The sequence below is a fragment of the Thermobia domestica genome, chromosome 3 (genome assembly GCF_964235325.1).
Source record: "Thermobia domestica chromosome 3, izTheDome1.hap1.1, whole genome shotgun sequence".
NCBI lineage: Eukaryota > Metazoa > Arthropoda > Insecta > Zygentoma > Lepismatidae > Thermobia > Thermobia domestica.
Window position 1 is genome coordinate 261601120 of NC_137456.1, and position 19971 is coordinate 261621090.

Sequence of the window (19971 nt, forward strand, 5' to 3'; positions counted from 1 at the left end):
CCGAATGATTTTTCCACTCACATTGAATTGTAGTCCCAGTTACTCACATTTTTGTCACTGTTTGCCTCAATTGCTGGTTGAAGATCATTTTCTACATGTGCTGATCTTCCGGCACTTGGTGCGTCTTCAAGTATTTCGTCACCGTACCTAAAGTTGTTAAACCACTGCTGCACTGTGTGCATAGTCACAACCACTTCACCAAAGGCCTGGCATTTCTTCCGCTCGTGCTTAGGCGTTTGTTGGATGTATGTATGTTGGACATACGTACCCAAACAGCTGACCTTCGGCTTATCTCCATTCACTTTCAACTCACGGTGTGAAGACCAATGGAACACAAACCTTCACAAAAAGCGACAGAACTTTCTTGGTTACCTTTATATAATAAAAAAGCATTACTCTCCTTTTAGCTTTACCACAGTGAATGTACTTTCTAATACAGTGATGAGAAGTATAATAATTGTGAACCATGCTATGCATAATTGTGAAAAGTCTTGTATAGCAAAGAAGTATGTTCTTCTGTCTGTTTATCTGTCGGCAGGTAGCAGAGTAAATACTAGATCCTTCGAGGGGGTTGGTCGCACACTTTACTGCTATTTTGAGGCAACATTTTCTAAGTCCAACTTCGGATAAATTCGGAAAAAAGTAAACCAGGATCGAACCTAAAAGCCAATCTCTGCAATCGGGAATTATTATCCAGATGTGTTTTTTCTTTTAAATATAATAAGACTCTTTACCAAATGTAGAAAGAAAGCAACATGGATTGAGATACTTAATGATACAATATTTCGAAACCTTGTATTAATGTCATCACATGCTTCTTTGTCATTTAGCTCTCCATATTTAAAAGAACATTTAGATAGGTAAACGAATCTTTCAATATGTAAAAGGATTCTCTAAGTAAAGACATAAAACATAATTTTCGCCTGAGTAATAAAATTGAAGTCAAAGTAGAACAGAAACAGCGTTTGTTGTGCATATGAAAGTCATTGTCTTGAGAGCTCGTTATACATCGCTAGAAGCATGTTACGAAGAGTGATTCTGTTAGTTTATTGGAAAGAATTGGATTTCAAATCGTAAGGTCGTGAGTTCGATTCACATCTGAGTCAATGCTGTTTTTATGAAATTCTATTTTCCGCAATGCATGAAAGAATATAGAAAATAGATTAAAATTCATCAGTTGTATATACATAAAGTATATTCATTGCAAAACATAGTAATTATTAAGTTTAAAATATCTCTGAGATACGTGTTTGCAGTACGTTTGCATTCTATATGTGAATGTTAAATACAAATTCAGAAAATCATATCATACCAATAAATAAATTATATAATGTATTTATTGGCAGTTGTTTGTCATGTAGAGGTTACTTCTCAACATTCTCATTACAGCATTGGCGTGGGAGACCCGGGTTCGATTACCGGCGGGAGATCATGTGGTTCGGATTCCACGTTAATCAGTAGGTCCACGTCTCACATAGCCTCGCTGCTGAAAGGGACGCTAAACTAAAATCAACTCAACTCTCATTACAGCATGTAATTTAAGTTCTTGAAATATTATTCTAAGCATCCTAAATCGGACCGTGGTTCCAGGCAAACAACTCAGGAGCAACGTCATTTCCCGAGCACCAAAGGTCACGTGAAGAGGCTGTAGTTACTCTTAGAATAGAAAACTTTCACATTGGGTTACAGCTTAATACTCTGACATACGTTGTAATATGAAAGTTACATGTTTTATAACATAGCGATGCCTTGGATGCTCGTTCTCGCTATCTTATATAGGTCCAGATCCACGATTTCTTGCAGGGGGCACACCATTAACTACCACTACGTTAGATTTACATTTTTAAGTTTCTAAATGCCTTTAGGCATCTGTAGTGTCAATGAGGAATATTACTTTGTTCAGTGATATCTTTTCCTTTAGCCTTCACAAACTCGACTTAAACTATTGCTTTTGCAAAACTAAGCCTTCTTTTAAGCCACAAACGGGCACATGACAGCAGAGCTTCGGAATTTTTTTTCATTATTAGATTCTGAGAAAGGGTATATTTACAGTGAAGGGGGGGCTTGTGCTCGGGTGCATTCCACTTAATCCGTCCCTGTAGATATATATGCATCTAATATAAATTATATAGAGAGTTTTGTGTGTATATATATATGTGTGTGTGTATGTATCTGTCAGTCTGTACACCCTGGCGACCAGATGAGTAGACTGAGAGTTACCAAATTTGGGTCACGGGTACATTGGTCCAGGCCCCAGACCAAAACGAAGCGCGTTTTTGAAATTTCGAACCAGGGGGTCTCAGGGGTGCGTTTCCTGGGACATGTAAAAGTAGTAGAAAATCACCGATGTTAGTGTCATATTCATAGTTTCAGCGTTCGGTGAGGTCTATGGTGAATCTTCGATCGAATTAACTTCCAAATTCACCCGTTCGATCGCGGACCGGAATCACCGCGGTTGGGGGATACCGAGATATGTAAACATTAACTAAAATGACCGATATTAGTGTCAAATCCATAGTTTTCTCGGAAGCTGAGATCAATGGTGACACTTCCATTAGCGATGATTTTCAAACTCAGCTATCATTGTATGCGGGCCGGGAGTCAACTGCGGGAGGGGGAGGTACCGAGACAGGTAGAAAATAATCGAAAACGACAGATGTTCGTGTGAAATCCATAGTTTTGTCTAGATTCATGTTGTTTTTTTTTCTTTTCTCTTTAGTAATAGATGATTTTATTATCGTTAAAAACAGATTAGTTGATGGTTGTATTAAGTAGGAACCGTGTTTAATATTAAAACCATCCCAATGAAAACACATCTAAAAGTTGTCGGATATGCAGTCACACAACATAGATCCTTTTTAAGAAATGGTTAATTGTTCTTTCTTTGTTTAGTTTGTTTACATAGACATTTTATCTGACCCATGCGAAGAACAGCATTACAGCTAGTATATAATAATGTGCATGTACATATGTGTATGTTTGTTCCAACAAAATTCTAATATGTCTAGAGCAAAACGATCGATATGGGTGTCGGATACATAGTTACGGTGTTGCTTAGATAAACAGTGTCACTTTCTGTTCCGCTTAAGTCCAATTAAACTCCCATTAGCACCCAGGGTGGGTACGTAGGGACGTAAAAAGCTCGCATTAGTCCGATATAAGTGTCAAATCGTATGTTTTCAGCGTCGCAAAATTAATTGCTGGCAGTTCTAATGCCATTTAAAACCAAATTTACCCCAAGGGTTGGGAATACCTTCTTAGCCCTCCTAGGAGAAATTTTTGGAGGCTGACATTAAAATGATAAAAGATGATCAATATTAGTGTCGAATCCATAATTATGGGAGTCGCTTAGATAGAGAGAGGCACTCCGGATGCCATGTAAGTTAAGCTCTCATTAGCATCCTGAAGGAGTGTGAGAAATTGTGACATATGAAAGTAATCGAAAATGACCAACGTTAGTGTCGAACCCATAGCTTTCGGGTTCCCAAGTTCATTGGAAGTAGTTCTGATGACTTTTACGTTTAAGTTCAACTTCACGTTTTGTAAAATCCTCTACTACATCTAGTTAGGACAATCGAAGGAAGTAACACATACAATGACTCAAGACGACTGATATTTGTGTACAGCCCATAGTTTCGGGATCACCGAGATAAATAACAACACTTCTGGTGCCATTTACCCATGTCAGCTTGATTTTGAATTATCAGGGCAGCATAAAGCCGTTGCTCGCATAGCTCTAAATATTTTAATGTATATATATAAACGTATATTCCCGCGTCACTCCCGAATATCTCGAGGTACTTTTACCAAACGTGGTAGACATATTAGTTTACAATCTAAGAAAATATTTTGTTGAGTGGAGTGACATGTAAAAATAATGTAAAACGACTGATCATAGTATGTTATCCATAGTTTTCTTCGTCGTTGAGATAAATAGTGATGTACTCAATGACATTTATGTAGAAATTCATCCCCATCTTCAGAGAGTGAGAAGCTGGAGATTTGAAAAATTAAATGTCAAAAATTATTGAAATATTTGTCGGTTTTATAGTTTTTGGCGTCGGAAAACTGTTTCTAATATATTCGGAAGGTAGTTTGTATCCACTTCAAGATGCGTGAACCGAAATGACTTTCTCAACTTGCATTTGTATCAAGCCAACATTCGCAATCGAGAAAAAAAATTGAAGATGTATGTCCCGTTCTGAAATAAGACATGTTAAAATTAGAGATGGAGTGGGTCAAATGGGTCAAAACATGTGACTCACTGACCCATTCTGTTAATTACAATGCAGTCAGCATCTTCTGAATATTGGTGAATTTGTGTATGTTTTACTTTGAACACCTTTTTCATTCTTTTTCCATTTGTATCAAATGAAAAAGGAAGTTCAGGCACTTTCGAATTTTGATATTTGCAATTGTAATAATAGCAATAGGATTTAATACTTTTCTTTTGAGATCCATCCTGAGTGTGTTTTAGAGGAGGTAACTACTGGACAAAATTATTTTATTACAAATATATCATCTTTAGTCAGTGGAGAGGATTGTGTAGATCATGGATCAGAGTTGATAACGATGTGTTTTCAGTGAGTCGGAGTTGGTCACAATGGTTCAGAGTGAGTTAATGTGAGTCACGGTGGACCAATGTGTCATATTTTGTGGTGGGTCATTGTGGGTCACTGTAGGTAGTGGGTCAGTGTATCGTGGATCACAATGTGTTGTGAGTCAGTGTATTGTGGATCAACTTTTCATTGAGCACCCTATCTCTGGTTAGATCCCAGCCCTCGCCGAGTGGATTTTGTGGTGGACAAACACCGTGTGCGTGGGTTTTCTCGGGGTTCACCCGTTTCCTCCCACTTTCTTCATTCCACCATTTCATTCATTACTCATCATCACCGTCTTCTTTAGCCTAACCAGCATAACCGTGGGACGCAAAACTCAAAGATTTCATTTCATTTCATTTGCTATCTCTGGTTATCATTATAGTAAAGAGAAGAGGTTCGGAAGGTATGCGTTGGCGATTTTGCTCAAATTTTACACATAGATAGTACCCCAGCAGAAAGCAATAAATCTGAAACGTTTCACGGTATCACTTCATAGAACTCGAGATAGAGGGCTAGTAAACAAAGTTGAAGGTTCGTGCTGTTTTAGTGTTTTGTACACTCACCTGAACATAAAAAAATCAGGCATATAGGCAATTTAACATATTTTGGGGGAGTAATTTTTAGGTTCGTTGGCGTTTCGTTGTGTCGCTGCCGCTGGTGGTAAACTTTTCAAAATGGAACTGGGGCCACCGTCGATCGTCTCTGCGCGGCCACCACTTTTTGGCGAGAGGTCGATAATTGACCATCTGTGGTCCACCGACGCTTACAGCTTGGGGTAGTCAACGATGTCCTTGCCTTGTAGACTTCATGACTACCGATGTCGGCGGTCAACTAGCTTTGAGTATCCCGATAGAGACCGTTTATATTTCATGTTTATACACGGTGTTTTAATAATAATAATAACACATTGACTGCCACTGTGTTACTGAAAATATACCTCTTCTGGGCCAATACGATTTTCTTATTTCAGATCAAATGTAAAGTAATTATATATACATAACATTTCAAAACAATGAACTGTAAGCTCATTGTTGACGTTTTTTGTATGTGTATGCATTCTTATACACGCGGCGCAGGGTTGAAATTTTACCTTGTACGCCACGTGTATTCGATTTCATACACGCAAAAGTTTTTATTATTTTGAGCATATTTTGCCTATTTTGTTTGTAAGTATAAAATGAATTTCGAGTTGTGGTGAAATAAATATTGTCCGCACCCATCCCTGTGCTTTGTCACAAAAAAAGTTAAAAAAATTCCAACTCAGACAATTATTATAGAAAGATTTATTATTTTCCAACAATGAAAACTATTTCTGACATGGCTTTGCAACAGTGATAAAAACAACTGAATCCTATGTGTATGCTGCAATTTTGTTGTGAGTCGTGAATATTATTGTTCTCTATTTCCTGTGAGAGGACCAGACTAGACTTTACCTTCACGACGATGAAGAATTGAGTGATATGAGTGGTGAGGATCTAAATTACGATTCTGATCAGGACCCTGAGTATCTTCCAAGCGAGGATTGTGATGACTGTTCATCTTCCTACAACCAGAGACTAGAAATCACATCATCTTCGAGTCAATCGCCTTGTGGTGATCATCAAGACAGTGATAATAATGAAGAAGCTATAGTCCAGAAAGCGGATACTTCTCAGAACACTCGCCGTGAATTCAGTAACTTATTCTGGGATATTCCAAGGCCTAAGCAACCCAATATTCAATTCAATGGAAGAGCGGGAATAGATCCAGATTTTGCGGCAACGTTATCATTAGATGAACCTCAAGATTTCTTTCAGTTCTTCGTTAATGATGACATAATAGAAGTAATGGTCGATCAAACAAACCTTTATGCAACACAAGTTATGTTGGAGAGTGATGTGAGCCCGCATTCTAGACTTCACAATTGGGAGCCTACAACAGTGAAGAAATGAAAAAAGTCCTTGGTCTGTTAGGGTGGTTGGGTTTGGTACAAGTACCAAAATTGTCCGACTACTGGAGCACTAGTGCTTTGTACGATTTTCCTCGTCGAGTAATGAGTAGAAACATATTGAAATTACTCCTACGACTGTGGCATATCGCAGACAATTTACGTGCTGTTCCAAATGTTAGAATACACAAAATTAGGTACATCATTGAAAAATTAATTTCACGATTCCAGGAAATATATACACCAGGAGAAAAAATTTGTGTTGACGAAACGATGATACCATGGCGAGGAAGACTTTCGTTTAGGCAGTACATTCCTTCAAAAAAGAATAAATATGGTGTGAAACTTTTCAAAGTGTGTGCCAGCAAGCTCTATACGTGGAACATTTCGCTGTATGTTGGAAATATAAATACGTCCAATAATATGTCAGTTCCTGAAACAGTTGTTTTCGATCTTGTAAAAGATCTTTTTGGTGAAGGACGGCGACTATACACCGACAATTATTACACTAGTGTTCCTCTTGCTTACCTTGCAATTGACAATAATACACACCTAATCGGTACAATTAGGTCTAACCGTAAATATTTGCCACCCGATGTTGTTCAAGCGAAACTGAAGAAGGGTGATATTGTGGGTAAGGAAACCCAGGAAGGTGTGACGGTTTTGAAGTTAAAAGACAGTAGAGATGTATTAGTGTTACCTACAGCTCATTCTGCTGAAGAAGTAACTGTGACGGAAAAACGTGAATTAGAAATTAGAAAGCCTACTGCAATTGTTGATTACAATGATGGCAAGTCCTTTATTGATGTAAGTGATCAGTTAGCTTCGTATGGCAAATCTCTACGAAAGACTACACAATGGTATAAGAAAGTGAATCTAGAATTGATATGGGGAACGTCGCTCGTGAGTGCCTATATTCCCTATACTGAGTGTATCCATCTCGATAACCTACATATAAACGAGTTCCGGGAACGTATAATTCTATTATCAGGACAACTACCTCCAGCACAAGACCTTTCTTCACCTGTGCAACAAGAAAGAAAAACTCCAACTCATTATTTGGTAGACAAAGTAGGGGATAATGGAAAAAAGAAGCAAGGACGCTGTGTTCATTGCTACAAAATATATGGAAGACGTGGAAAATCTGACTCGACAGGGAGAAAATTTGTAAGTGGGTGAAGACAGTATGTGACAAGTGCCCCAAGAAACCTTTTACCAAAATGATTATATATTGAAGAGTTTTCTAAGAGTTTAGATGTATGATTGATGAGGTACATAATGTACAAACTTGTGAAATCGAATTTGAAACATTGTATTTTGCGACCAAACTATCTTTTTCAATTTACAATAGTAAATACAACAATTCGTAATAGTAAATAAAGTTTTCAACATCTTTTATCTCTTGCGAAAGGAAAGAACTTAAAATTCTTACTGCCCCGTCTTAGCTGTACGCCATAACTGTTTAACGATCATATAGTTTTGCTTGAACTGTGTATACATTTTTATACACAAGGCCTAGAGTGAAGATATTCCTTGTGTATGGAATAGCATACACGCGGCGCAGAAGCAAGACGCCATGTGTATGAAATAGCATACACATGGCAGTCATAAAACTCGATCGACTAGAAAACTGACATCTTTGAGGTCTACTCTACAACTCGGTGCCAAAAATTCTCTCCAACTCGACCCGGATTAGGTTCGAGTTTCGGGTCGGTTCGAACCAAAACGAGCCAAATCCTGTCTGTAGTCCTACCTAGAATTTAATTATTCTAATATTATCATTTTCTAGCAATCTTTATATGTACCACGCTTCCATTTACCATAGTTAACCTGACAGTATTCCTTTTCAGACTAAATAAATATGGTTAAAGTTACTTTAGGCCAGTGGTTCTCAACCCAATTTCTATCACGATTCCCTTTTATCACACCCTCTTGCCAGCGACTTCGTTATAATAAATAGTACCGTATGGAATTTTTAATTTACATATTTCTATAATAGTAGAATCCATTTCTAATTTATACTGAACAATACGGTGCCATGGAAAATTAGCGCCCGGAGCGAGAGTTTACGACGATGTCACAGTACATATGAGTGTAATCGACAGACTAGGTGTGAAGCACCACCATGGTTGACCCGAGGCGCAATAAAATTTTCGGAAGTAAACTCTGCTTTTCCTTGATTTTGAGAGCTTTTTAATACATTTTTCCTTCTATTTTATACATGTGCACATGCATTTTCCTAAAATGAGTAACACACTTGCTCTGTATTTTGTTCACCCCTTTCTTCGACGTTCGGCGCTCCGCCCCCACTGCACTGCACTTATAATGTATACAGTAACAGTAATATATTCCCTACCATGAAGGATCTGGTTCAAGATGGATGTTAAATTCCTTCATTGAAGATTCCATTAAAGTAACTGATCTAAGCATACAATTTCGTGACCAACTAATTGAATTATCGTGCGACAAATCCTCGCAACTGGTTTTCTGTAACCGAAGACTTGGGCAAGTTCTGCCTGATGAGGAGAGCAGAATATCCTGGTCTGGTATCCGCTGCTTTAAAAGTAATAATTTCATTTGCTATATCGTACCTCTGTGAACGTGGTTTTCTTCCATGGTAAGCATTAAAACAAAGCTAAGAAATCACTTGTCAGTTGAAAATGGCTTTATAATATGCGTGGCAAAGTTGAACCTGGCATTGTTGCACTAGTGAAATTACATCTTGCTTAGGTATCTCATTAGGTTTCAATTTTAATTGCATTTGAATATTTAGATTTTGTTGCATTTATATCTTTCTGGTATTTTAATATACAGTTCTCATTAATTTCATTTCATACCACATTCATTTAAATTCATCAATAAACAACTGCACCTTGTGAAAATGTTTAGTAGACTTATTTGTTGTTATTCTTTACAGTATGTATAAAAAACAAAAGTATGCCTATCAGAATAAAATTCAAAATAATATTTAAAAATAATTTTCGGTATTAGATTCTAACTATATTTTTCTCTTCAACTTACCTTCGCGACCTCATTAAACCCTCTTGCAACCCATTAGAGGTCGCGACCCCAACTTTCAGAAAGTTTTCTAAGACAACATGAGTTATTTTTATATCTAAACAGATAAGAAAGAGTTGGGGGAGAGTGCGATTAAGGCATTACCGCTTTCAATCTATTCACGTTACCTTTGCGATTCGTGAATTTCTTTCTTGACAGTTTGTAGATATCTAGTTTTTTCGCCGTGAAACATGGTCCAGTTTTGGATGTGCTCTACGTAAATCACATGCTGTAATGCGAATATTGAGAAGTTACCTGCGTATGAAAATAGTTGCAAATAAATACACTACACAAGTTATTTATAGCTAGTAAACAATTTTTTAAAATATGTATTTAATATTCACGTGTAACATACCGACGTCCTGTCAATATTTCAGATGTTATATTTTAAACAAAATAATTACTTATGTCGTGAAATGATTATATGAATATGTATACAACTGATGTATTCTAATATAATTATTTTACTTAATTTTCATACAATGAGGAAAATAGAATATCATAAAAAAAATCGTCACTTGAACGTGTATTTAACTAACGAACTCATGATTCGAACGCTCGGAGGTGTACCACCGAGCTAACATCACCGCTCTTGGGAACCTGTTTCTAAATAAATATAACTGAGCTTATACATAAATGTTCTTTTCCCTATGGAAATTACAATGGAGAAACGAGAGTGTGAATACATAGATTCGAAATATTGTATAATTAAGTATTTCAATATGTGTTACTTTTTTCTACACTTATTACCATTTCAACATGTTTTATTATGTTTAAAAGTAACAAAACATATCTGTACAGATTTTCCTGATTGCTAAGATTGGCTTAAAGGTTCGAATCAGCAGCTTTAGTTTACTGTTTTTCGAAGATACCCGAAGTTGGACTTCAAAACTGTTCGTCTCAAAACAGCCATCATAATTTCGCTTAATGTGTTTGCAATATGGTATATGTATTTATACGTGCAAAGTCAGTATAACAATTCATTCTTTAAACAGCTTTTCGTATGTATTAATATTCCTTTGTGAAAACTATTTTTAATATTATTATTATATTTCTCGCACCATTTTACGATTTCTTTCGCGAGTCGTTGACCAAGTCGTTCCCCGCACTAGGCGTGTCGTGCAAGTAATCAATCACATGCCAGGTACAGCCAGTACCTGGACCCCTGACAGTTATAATTCCATTACTTGGGGTGCAGGTCATTTCCAGTTGTGAGAACGCCTAGACAGATGCAACCCAACTTACACGTAACTTTTATCGGCACTGACAGCAGTTTGTAGGCCTGATCCAGGTGTTTGTGCAGGTAAAATTGTAAAGTAGGTAACTAACGGAACAGTTCTCCATTCTGAGATGAATCTCTGAGCTTAATCTTCGTATTTTCGAAAGAACACCATACATTAATATCAATATTGCTGTGTATGTAATGCATTATTTGTTTATATACTGTATGATCAGAGAAATAAAATATTGACCACGCATGAATCAGAAAATGCTTGAAAGTAGCTGAAAATATAAAATTTAGAACAAGTGTTGGAAATAAGTTTGTCGATGATTGTCTCCATTGCTAGACCTTCTCCAGTTCTCCTCATTCGAACATCTAGAGAGAAGATCTTGCTTGTCACACTGAGAATGTATTGAAATTGAAACATTTGTCAAAGTTTCAACTTGGCCGGGATTCGAACACGGGTCCGCCGAATAGAAGTTCACTACGCTAATCACTTACCTACTTCATCACTTTACCTTTTGTTTAAACTATTAGCTAGTTACAATCGTTTAATGTAAGACTACAAAATACTACTTGTCGTATAAAAAGACATTCCGTATGAGTGTCATAATGACTTACTCCAGATTTCCTTGTTTAACTCGAAAACAAGTTATATAGACCTTCCTCAATGAGGAAACTATTACGAAACGTTCTTAAAGTTGAGGCTACCTCATCGTTTTTAGCTGCTACTATTTTACATTACTATTATTTTCCTAATTGTAACTTTTAATTTCCAAAGAAGAAAAGCTGACAGCATTTACGCCGATCCCAAGAGTTTCAGTATTCGCGCGCTACCCTGTTAGAAGTTGGTGATGTAAATTGTGGAGAAGAGTTTGGGCAAGATAAGATAACCTAACGAACCCCTGCGGGGCTCTAACCCGTTGCTTGCTACTACTACTACTACTTTTACAATGGATCGCTATAGTAAAAGTGCAAGCTTATTTTAATGAAAAGAAATGTTACGAAAATTTAAAAAATAATCGGTAAATTACTTTTTTGAATATTATTTTCAATCCTATTTTAATGAAAAAGTGTGATGAAAATTCAAAAAAGTAAATAAAAAAATCCTTGGGCAGAGTTTGAACCCACGCCAAAAACTATTTGCATTACTAGGATGTTGCGCTAACCCGCTCGGTTACGAGGGCCGATTTACTTTCCACGATATGCAGGTCATGACAATGTCCTATTTGCATCGGCCAATAAGATCAGAGGATATCTACAATTCTTGGAATCCGCGAAAATGCAAGCCGGCAGACATTATTTTCGCATTCTGTGAATTGCATCAATACGTGTAGAAAAAGAATGTTCTGTTTATATCTCCCGTAGCTACTAGTTTATTGTTTTATCTTTGTGGTACATTGGCAAATTATGAAACTTGTATGGCAAGGACACGGGTTTGAATCCCGTCGTAGCAATAATTTTTTCTTAATTGGAAGGTGTTGTTTACGTATTTGATTTTGTAGTTCTGTTATTCCTTTATTATTATTATTATTATTATTATTATTATTATTATTATTATTATTATTATTATTGGGTTTAGTTTAGAGTTGCCCCTCCGTTTTTAATAAAAAATAAGAAAATTTACATTAGAAATATGGTAAGAAATGATGATCTGGAATTCTTTGATGATGTTTAGTTGTGAATTTGGCAGCAAAGATATTTTTAATTCAAGAAAAGATTTATAGAAGTTGGTACTATTTTCATGACGTGGAAAGTTTATATGACTGAACGGCATGGTAGTCGTATATGTTGGGAAATCGGTGCGTTGAATATGATATTTTCGTATTGAGTTTTACAGAATTATATATGAATAAATTAAGAAAATCTATAAATTTTTTATGAGAACAATGAATTATTGAATTTAAATGATAATTGAAGCTTACATGAGAACCGGTTCGAATCACTGTTCTAGTCTAACTAAAGTCTTATCAGGTAACCTAACCGAACCTAAACTAACCAAACCTAATTTAAACTAAACTAACCTAACAACTATCTTTTAACTGCATTTTTGCAGGTTTGAAACTGGAGGAGGTTGGAAACTAATAATAAACTTATTATTATTATTATTGCAAAGTCGAGACTTGGCTACGTATTTTATATTTGATGAATTTTCTGATTGGATTAAAAGTCTTTTTGTTGAATAATCAACACACTTCATTGTAGGGGGCTTGGGGGAGGGAAGTATTATCCTGCTGCTTTTTATTTGTTTACTTGCACGATACAGCAAGCTCGAATACTGCACTTCACCTTTCTATATCTAAGGGAAGTACCCTAAAGCTTTTGATGATCTTAAGAGAGTAAGTTTGTAAGTGATGAGATCCATGAAATTTGCGTATTAAAAACACTTAAAGTATCCGGTTTTCGGAAAAGTCATGACGTATTTCGGTAAAATAAGACAAATGATGATTTGTGGATATAGTAGAGTTATTCGGATCATGCAATAGTTATTTCATGAATAGCTAAGGTGTTGAACGTTATGTGTATTAATATTGCTTTTTGTTTGGTTTGGTTTTAGAGATTTGACCAGAGATGGCGTGAGTCAATGAAAACTTGACCTACCACCCACCGTGACCCACTATGACCCATGACCCACTATGATCCACCACGCGCCGTAACCCACTCTGACCCACCACCCACAATAACCCATTCCGACCACCACACACTATGCAACACTGACCCACCAAAACATATCGTCATGAACTCTGACACATGATCCACGGCCTCTTCTCTAGCGACTAAAGAGTTTATACTGATAATAAAACCAGGTTGTCAAATTCTAACTAATAGGAGTTTGAATTTCTACGGTGCATCGCTCAAGCACCGCTCTGTTACAATAACGATGGATCTGACCTTTACGATATAAAATAGTAAAGTGTTTGTCATTTCATTACGATGAATTTGAATTAAATTATCATAGTCTAATTATTTCCTTGTTGAATTATTGATAGTTTCTAGTGGAAAAACGGATAAAATGTGAAAGACCCAAATCAGGGTAAGTAGACCATCATTCCGAATCTTACGTTACAAATGTTATGTACGTTTTTCTCACAACTTTATGTAGTTGATTGTCCTGTGCTCTAAGCGCTCCATATAATAAACAAGCTTCAGCAATTATTATAAAGCGCATGGTAAGCACATATGGGTATATGATGCGAAGCACTGTATTTTTTGTTGAGTTGATTTTGAGTTTATGATGCGAAGCCTTGTATTTTTTGTTGAGTTGATTTTGAGTTTAACTTCCCTTTCAGCAGTGACGCTATGAGACATGGACCTACGGAATAACATGAATCCGAACCTTAAGATCTCCTGCCGATAATCGAACCCTGCTGTATTTCTTCTTTCTCAATTTTTTTCAACGAATATCGATTGTTTTCTATTATTTTTACAAACTAGGCCACTATCTATTTACCATATGTAGAAAGTGCACCCCTCCCCATAAATGAGAATTTGAAAAATTCCAGGAAACGTTCTGTTCATTCTCCATAAAGAATTAATGTACTGAATTTCAGCTTCGTAAGTATAACGGCTTATGAGATATTCAATTTTTTCCTTAATATTCGGATGCCTACAATCACTTAGGATATTATTATAATGAACGCATTATGATAACATCACAGTTTGGATTAAGGCCTAATTATACGTATACCAAAAGCCATTTTATTTTACTGTAATTTGGACGTGATGATCAGGCACACATAGTTACAGCCATTTTTTTACATAATAATTTATATATTATAGTGATTGAAAAATGTATTTTTTTCTAGTAGACAGCTTTTCTGGAAACTCGAAAGCTCTCTCTTGAAAACCAAGTACCGGCCTAAAGAACCCGGTTTCATCGAAAACAGTGCAACTGGAACTTCATAAAATGAAAATTCATGGACGGGCCGCTATCGCCAAACCCCAAGTCACAGCATAAATGCGAAGAAGCGATTCAGTGGTGCAGGGACCACAAGGCGTGGATTCATGACCAATGGAAACACGTAATGTGATCCGATGAATCGACCTTCTCCTTGTTTCCAACAACCGGTCGTGTTTGCGTATGGAGAACACCGTCGTAGGCCTATGATACAGACTGTCTGCTCCCAACTGTAAAGCATGGAGGTGGTTCTGTTACAGTATGGGCAGTGATATTGTGGAGTTTTGAAGGTCCCATCACAGTCCTGCATGGAATGATGAATGCTAAGACGTATGAGGCCATTTTGGGGTATCAGGTTCTACCCATGGCCCAAATATTGTTCCCTGATGATAATGGCATCTACCAAGATGATTTGGCACCCTGTCACGCTGCAAAACGGTGAAATCATGGTTTGAGGAGCATGACCAGGAGCTATGAGACCTCCGCTAGGTCTCACAATCACCAGATATGAACATCATTGAGCCATTGTGGTCTGAGTTAGAAAGGCTTGTTTGGTCTCATTACGCTCCACCAGCATCTCTTGAGGAACTGTAGCATCTTTTGAAGGAACGATGGTACAAAATTCCATACACCACGATTAGGAGCTGTATACGCCCATTCCGCGTCGGATCCAAGCTGTTTTGGACGCAGAAAGAGGCCCCATACCACACTAGCTATGATTTTCACACTTTTCCAAACGTTTTAGATTTTTTGTTCATTCCTGTATCTCTGCTTAGCCGACCAGTTTCCTGTCATTTTGAGCATCTACGTGCAGTGCAATTACATGCGTAGTGATACAATATTTTTATTTAGTTTAAAAACCAATGTGCTTATGAACAGTTTGTTTTAACCGCTGCAACTTCTGTTGCATTTCACCATTCGGACGCCAGTATCAGTGACGTCAGGATCGTCACAGTCTTGGATTCAGTGAAATTAATACGTGTGTATGATTACCTTTTGAATGTCCTCTCTCGATCCTTGAAGAACATTTTTGTCAGTATGGGCTGGTTCGTAAATTTGATCCCAATGATGGAGTGCGCCTTTCCTCTTTGTTATAGACAGTGGAGTGCGAGTTATTCATATGGAACTTCAAAAACATATTCCGTCCCGTATTATAATCCAGGGGTGTAGAGTCAGTGTGTCGTATGAAGGACAGCCAATCACCTGTTTCCAGTGTTAATCGAGTTTACATACCATGTCCAATTGCCCCCTGAAGAAAGGAAAAACTGCTACCGATGTCGCTCAACAGACCCCCTTTCGTATGACCGAAATTGGAAAAGTACAACGTTTGTGGATCCAGACGGGCCCCTCAGCGGCCACCTTGGACTTCAACTCAGGCCCTTATCAGGTACCTGTAATATCTCATACACATGTGTTTCGTGCTTTGCCGGCGTTACAATTCACGACTAAGTTATGCAAAGGCTAATCAAAAGTCCCAGGTATTCCCGACTTGCACGCAGCACCTCTACCTTCTCAGGATGATACCGCGAATGAAGTTCTACCTATTGCTTCATCTCATCCCTGCTCCCAAGAAGTTTCTAAAGTATTGAGTTTTTCCCTTAGTGAGAATTACGACGCTTTAGTAACGTCTGAAGGGGAACAAACATCAGTGTCAATTACATCTTACTTTAATTATAAGCAAAAAACGAAGGAAACTTACTCGTGCTACTCAAAAGACAAAAATACAGCTTTATTTCTGAAGATGCCACCGAGGCAGACCGAAGTGAAAGAAGAGAGCTCCGTTCCCAGGTTCGTTCTACTTCTGACTGACAACTGACTGACAATATAATGGCGGGAATATTTACATTCTGTATAGCTGACTATTGTACTTGACCTTCAGTACGCCTCAAGCAGTGTTTCTTTCGCTAGCATGTGTTGTAGTTTTTTTTGGGAGTCGCAAGTGTGTTCTTTTGAGAGCATATTCTTTTCACAACGTGTGTCGTGTTTATAGTTTTGACAGGTCATGTATCCTTTCCCTTTAGTAAGTATTTATATTATTTTTTAATATTTGTATTGTATATAATGTCCCCAGTGAACTCTTCAGGTGCTTTCGATTAATATACACATAATTAGTTCAGAGTATAATGCGTCTCTACTAAAACACTTTATTGACAATTGGCGTCCATATGTCTGTTGTATTCAAGAACTAACGTTCCCGCCATTATATTTTCTCAGTGACTATGATTCAACTGTAAATATAGAACGCTCCTGATTGGGGTTGCGCTTCTAATTCGTAAGGGACTGCTTTATGACAAAGTGGTTTTGTCTCCCGACGGACGAGCAATTCCTTGTTATATTCAGAATATATGTTTTCTAGATTTGTACTGCCCTTCTGGCTTTGTACGTACACGGGAAATGGGGGAATTTTATGCGCCTACGATCCAATCTTTTTTGCCCTCTGGGATTTCGCATAATATCTTGGTCGGTGGTTTTATGCTATTATCGATCCCCGGGACTCACTAACACCTGCTCCGCCTTGTCCTTTGTTTGTGGAGTTTGTACAAGTTGAAATTGAAAGACGCGTTATTCGTTTCTCAGTTTCAGCATGTTTTTTTTTCATATTGCTTTGTAACTACTAAAAGTCGTATCGTTAGGGCCTATGTTACTGATAGCCTCTGTCCTGCTGTTCTATAAGTTTTTACAATTCCAAGTCTTTTCTGATCACGCCGCAATTGAAATAATTTTTAAATAAGCTTTTTTGTTGCCACTTTCTAGACGCCCTTCTTATTGGAAGATGAATCATGAGTTAATGTTACGAGACGAGCTACGGGAAGCATTATCTCATCGTTTCCACTACTGGTGTCGCATGCAGAGATATTACCCAACTGTAAGCTCATGGTGGAACCCTAACTGCAACCCGATAATTCGTTGCTTTCTTCAGTGGCGCGGCAAATTTGCGCGCGCTAATGATCATCATGTACATGAATTCTTGTATCGGGTACTTCGCGAGTTCTCGTTAGCCCCTCCTTCGCTTACAAACTTTGCTCATATCAATAGTATCAAACGATTTATCCCCATGATTACCACCAAGCCTATATGTCAGATGATTTTTATAATCGTTTCCCCAACAAAAGTACTATGATTTGCCAATCAATTTATTTTTGCGACAGAAACGTTTTATGGCTATTAATTCTCTCGTTCTGGAAGACGGTACGTCCACCACAGACGCTACAAAAATATTAAAAGAATTTACATGCTATTATGTGGATTTCACGAAAAAGCGTCCCGTGGATGCTACACAGACAGGGGATTTTCTTTCTGTCACTTTCAGAGCACGATAGCCAGACCCTTGTGCAACTAATTACTGCGAATGAAATTTTCGTTGCCCTTCGCAGGATGCGAGGTCGTAGCTCCCCTGGGGAAGACAGCTCGACACTCCAGTTCGAAAAACAATATTGGACATACCTCAGCACTCATCTCACGTCTTTATTGAGTGCTTACTTATATGGTGAAGCCTTTTGTCGAAGGACAGCTTCTATGGTTCTCATTCCCAAATCCAATTCTGCGAAAGTGGTTCAGGACTTTAGGCTCATTTTATTTAATACCCGCGGATATTAAATTATTCACCGAAATCCTTACAGCTCGTTTACGCTCTCTTATACCGCACTACATCAATTCGTTCTAAGCTGCACTTCACTCCACACATAGTCTTACGTATACACTTCGCTTTTTGTGGGATCTGTTTTCTTACTTCCATTTTCAGCAAGTTCCGGTAGATGCTCTAGCCATAGATTTAGAAAACGCATACGACTGTCTCGACCACAGTTTTCTTATGCAGATTCTCGAAGTTCAGCAGTTTCCCGTGCAGTCATCGCGAATATATACTCTACGGCTACTTTCCGAATTCAAATTAACGGACATCTTTCCCCTCTTATTCCGATGAAATGGGGTCTTAGGCAAGAGTGTTGTTTATCAACTACCCTAATACTTTACATAGACAGCAATTTTGAAATTAATACAGAATGGAGAATTGTTTCGTGCGTCATCTATTCACAATTTTACTTCCATAAATACTTGACTCAGTGCTACAAACTGCTGTCAGTGCCGAGAAAAGTTAAATGTAAGTTGGGTTGCATCTGTCTAGGCGTTCTCACAACTGGAAATGACCTGGACCCCAAGTAATGGAATTATAACAGTCAGGAGTCCAGATAGTTATGAAAGTGGCTGTACTAGCTTTTCTCTATTGCTTACTGCTCCTAGCTCAGAGCATTGGAAACTATGGATAGACGTACATTAGTACTTACTTCATGGGACTTCAAAGACAATTCTGCAATTGCAGCTAGCAGGCGATTGTCACTACAGGAAGGCGATGGATTCGGGAATATTATGCTACTGGACAGACTGTTAATTTACGATCTCCTGGCCGTCCTCATGTGTCTACCGAAGCGGAAGATGTAAGATTACTAAACGAAGCCCGGTCAGACCCATTAAGGACTTCTAGACAGCTAAGGGAAGCATCTCAGTAGGGGATAAATGTATGTTCTAGCGCACTTTCACCCCCACCCCTCAATAACATAGCACACCCCTGCTTCCAAATATCTTCTAGTCTACCCCCTAATAATTTTTAACACTTTATATCCCCCAAATAACTTCTATCACATCTCAAATAACTTCTATCTTACTCATAATAACTTCTAATGCATTCTTTCACTAAATCTAGTTACAAAAAATCATTAAATCTGGTTACAAAAATCATTAAATCTAGTTACAAAAAATCACTAAATCTAGTTATAAAAACAAAAAAAATCACTAAATCTGGTTACAAAAATCTGGTTATAACCGGTTTTGAATTCAAAAATCACTAAATTTGGTTACAAAATCTGGTTATAACCGGTTTTGAATTCAAAAATCACTAAATTTGGTTACAAAAAATCATTAAATCTAGTTACAAAATAAAAAAATCACTAAATCTAACAACATTTAACAAGAATGAACAATTGCATTTTAAACTCTGATACATACTCTTTTAAATGCCGTTTGAATTATCAAAATCGGATAAAAAATAACGAATTTATCATTTTGCCGCCTGTATTTATACTACCCAACACAGAAGGTTTGTATCGTTTTCTTCTCTCTTTCTTCTGAGTATGTAATAATAACAACACCAAAACTGTCACGTCACGTTACATAGTCACGTTATGCAGTTACAATTTTCTCTCTCTTCACAATCGAAAAATTTTTAAAATTCTTAGTTATAACGTGATGATTTTTGCCTTCACGTGACAAA

At 37.3% G+C, this 19971-nt stretch overlaps 1 protein-coding gene across 2 annotated transcripts in view; it reads right to left on the minus strand.

Moving 5' to 3' along the window:
- LOC145681033 (uncharacterized) overlaps positions 1 to 19971 on the minus strand; it is a 557303-nt gene that overhangs the window by 444287 nt on the left and 93045 nt on the right. Inside the window, exon 1 of one of the 2 annotated variants that reach the window (XM_081752347.1) lies at positions 9714 to 9836. The exons of the other annotated variant lie outside the window; for it this stretch is intronic. Coding sequence (XP_081608473.1) covers positions 9714 to 9778 — 65 coding nt within the window. The 5' untranslated portion in view covers positions 9779 to 9836. Of the gene's footprint in view, positions 1 to 9713; positions 9837 to 19971 lie in introns of those variants that run through there. 2 annotated transcript variants of the gene reach the window in all.